This window comes from Salvia splendens, chromosome 15 (genome assembly GCF_004379255.2).
Source record: "Salvia splendens isolate huo1 chromosome 15, SspV2, whole genome shotgun sequence".
NCBI classification, from domain to species: Eukaryota; Viridiplantae; Streptophyta; class Magnoliopsida; order Lamiales; family Lamiaceae; genus Salvia; species Salvia splendens.
The window spans coordinates 13,854,817-13,858,505 of NC_056046.1; the positions used below are offsets into that span (position 1 = coordinate 13,854,817).

Below are 3,689 nucleotides of genomic sequence, written 5' to 3' on the forward strand. Positions count from 1 at the left end.
TATGTAGTGTTACAATTTTTATAAGAGGGATAAAAAATATTCTCTATCTTCATTATTATTATAATCTCGGGCCTAATGATTGGAGGGAAAACATTTTATCCTAAGAGCTTTTCACCATATAAACTACTCTTGTTATCCCCCGGCCCTTGATTTCAAAGGCTTTTTAGTTGCTTTTGTTTTCTCTTCATAATACTATGCCACTATTTTATGATTTAAAGTTAGACTAAGCATAAAAATATTGGTGACTTTATCTCACCTAATAAATGTAACTAATAGTACTACATTGCAGTTAGATTCATTATATAAAGTACTGAATGACATAAATAAGTTTCAGCTGACCAAAAACTAATAATTGACCACTTGAAGTAGCTTTTAATTTTCTCACGTTTCTACCGTGCTATATATTTATTGTGGTTACACATATTCTTATATTTTCTTAAATAGAAAAGGTTTGGAAAAACTGAAAGGTCAAAGAAGCATTTCTTGTTTGTTTGCCGCGTGCTTTGCTTCTTTTTTTTTATATGGAGCGTGTTTTACTTTTAGCGCATAGAATTAAGTGAAAACATAAAATTAACTATTTGAATCATAAGATCGTAAAATAAGCTTAAAAACTATTAATTCGTTTATCAATTTATCCTATCACAAGTAAACACTCCCTTGGTTTTATACGATCGAACTGTAAGGTAAAAATCATTTTAGACCGGTCACAATTCTGCACATGTAAATCAATTTATAAATTCAAATTCATGTAGTGTACAACTAAATGAATTGTCGAGGCTAAACTACGACAAAAATTGAGTTCAACAAAGATGAGTTTGATAGAAATTTTTATTTTCGAACGTTACATTACATGATTGAAGTGACTCCAACCAGCCTCTACTAATTAATTTTGAGATTGAAGGAACATTAACTACTGAGAAATTATTGCACATTAAAGAGAAATTTGACAACACTCCAAAACTAAAACTAGTACGGTCAAATGAGACAATTAACTAACCAATAAGGCCACACACCTAAATACCTAAAATCCAGCTGCAATGCAATAAATTTGATTAATTACAACCAATTTATATTTTCTTCATTCCAAACCAACTAACACGGCCTTAAACCTAAAATTACAAATTTTTTTCACACCCAACAATTTGCGCCATCAATACGTACGCCAATTGGCTTTAGGTACCACATTATGTACTACTAATATTTTTAACCCTAAAACATCATGGAGGCCTCTACATAAATAATGATATACATAGAGCCACTAGTCTAGAGATGCAATTTGCATATGTATAATTCACACAATAACAGTTTTAATTAAAACAAGCATAGTCAAGAAGAACCACCGGACGGATAAGTTTGCGAGGCATCGAGTGATTCGGAAGGGGCAGCAAGATCGTCGATGACTTGGGCATGCTGGGGCCATGGAATCAAGCTCATTGGTGGAAAACAACAAGAGCAGTCCTCTTGGCAAGGCTGTAGGGTATCGAAACCCGACCCATAATCATTGCCCTGAAAGAAAGCATCCCCGTCGTGGGAGGGGGACGATGCGTCCCTGAGTGGGCCCCAGCACTCGACCTTGTTGAATTCCGGAATGTTGGAGTGGAAATACACCCAAACCAAAGACTCTTGTAGCTCCGGGTAGTTTTTGAACAAGTCCTCATCTCCATGCACAAAAGCCTTCAACACCTAATTATTCATGATATATATTTATACTTTGTTATATGAGTTGAGATCTATCAACATATGTACTATAAATTATGATGATAGCTATATTGTTGTTATTAATTAATTACCACAGGAAGTTCTTTGCAAAAAATGAAGTATCTGAGCCTGGAGAAAAGGTCTAAGAGGAAGTGACCACCACTAATGTGACAATGGACGTGGAGAGACATCTTCCCTTTGATTTTCTTCCACTCCGCCACCACTTCATCTCTTTGTAACTTGTTGTACCATCCTTGCAACTGCATCCACAATTTACATATTCATTCCACCAAATCTAATTATTAAACATATATATTTAATTAATTACTATAGTATCCTTAAAATACACAAATTGAAAAAAAATTATTATAGGTTGAATTCACATATTTAATTTGTAGTGCAAGTCAATTTGAGTTAGATTATTGACATAGTTGTGTCATTTTTCGTTGCGTCTTGTATAAGTATAATATGTCTCGCTCATAAATTTTAGTGAAATTGGGCAACTAATTATGATAATCATCATAAATAAGTAAGCCAAAAATAGACGCGACGTAGTATTAAAAAAAGAAAAATCTAGAAGATCCCAGTCATCATCCATCTTCAAAGATGGACCGACCGCTCAAAAATAGTTTTTCCAAAATATTTAAAAAAATAAAAAAAGATCGATAAAAAGGAAAATTAAATATAGTAATTACCTGGGAATTGTTAATGGTTTGAGAGATGGCTAGAGTGAGCTTGGAAGTGATGTCACTGTGTGTAAGTGTGTATGTTCTTGGATGCTTTCCTGGATGCTTTTTCTCTGCCCCTAAAAACAGGACTTTGAGCTTTGATGCCTCAAATATTGCCGGCCCAAATAATCTTGCAACCTAACCGATGATCACACAATCTATATAATTCAGTTTATAATTAACTAAATCCACTATTCAAATAAAATAAAATAAAAAAAAACTTACAGGGAAGATGGATTTATTTTTTCTGTGTCTGCTTGTTGTTCTGTGCAGAAATAAAGCGTTTCTTTCATCTGTTAATGGAGATTTTGATGGGAGGAGCAACGCAGCTGCCATGGTTCCCATCTAATTGAAATACTACAAAATTCAGAAAATGAGAAAAGGGTGTTTTAATTAATGGAGACTTGTGTTTTGAGTCAGAGAAGAGTGGGGAATAAATGAAGGCCAAAAATCAGGAGGTTGCTTTTTGGGGAATGTTTCCCACTTTTTTTTCTTTTTCTTGGTCTGTGATTCGGTGTTTTAAGCTTTGTTTGGATGCCAAAATGTTTGGAAAACTTGGAAGTTTGGCATTCATAGTGTGTGTGTGTGTGTCAAGAGCGGTTGGGTTGGGGGTTGCTTCTACTCTTAAACCTCTTGCTCAATTAGCGCCTAAATTCTTGGATGGATACTACTAAACCACGTAAATATTCTTGCCTATTTTGGCATTATTTCAATTTTCTTAAAATAAATGGCTCAGGACTCTGGAGATCATCGGCAATACACAACAAACAAGTTCAGTAGTTATCTTGTTTCATATTTGGTCAAAAATTACATTCCAATGAGCAAGGAACAAATAAAATTTAAGAATTATTTTTGTGTTATATTTGGTCAGAAATAAATATTCAGTATTATCTTTGTTTTATATTTGGTCGACATCACAATTCTTTAATTTTGAATCTTTATGGTTTACTTTGACAGAAATGGTGCTATTAGAATCGGAATATTATTAACATATTATAAGTTTACAACAAATATTATCAGTATGTTTTGTACAAATATTATCAATATTAGTATGTTCTTTAGGGGTGCTGTGGTTTAAATTACAGAGTTCGTTTGCTTACATATGAAAGTTTGGATATACTTTCTTGGACATGTTATTAGTAATTCGGTAGTGTAGTCATCATAACTTAAAAATGTTGAGTATTAATCATATTTTGTGTTTTCAATATTTAATACTAGATATTTTTTTGAGCATATATTTTTAAGAGTAAAATAAAGTAGATA

At 32.9% G+C, this 3,689-nt stretch overlaps 1 protein-coding gene across 1 annotated transcript; it reads right to left on the minus strand.

The window, feature by feature from the left end:
- Positions 1 to 1,047: 1,047 nt before the first annotated feature.
- LOC121769405 (protein STAY-GREEN homolog, chloroplastic-like) lies at positions 1,048 to 3,023 on the minus strand. Its single transcript, XM_042166204.1, has 4 exons — positions 2,652 to 3,023; positions 2,394 to 2,564; positions 1,791 to 1,958; positions 1,048 to 1,683 (listed from the first exon to the last, which is right to left on the minus strand). The coding sequence occupies exons 1-4, from the start codon at positions 2,769 to 2,771 to the stop codon at positions 1,327 to 1,329; spliced, it is 816 nt and encodes a 271-aa protein (XP_042022138.1). The 5' UTR covers positions 2,772 to 3,023; the 3' UTR covers positions 1,048 to 1,326.
- Between the last annotated feature and the right edge of the window lie 666 nt (positions 3,024 to 3,689).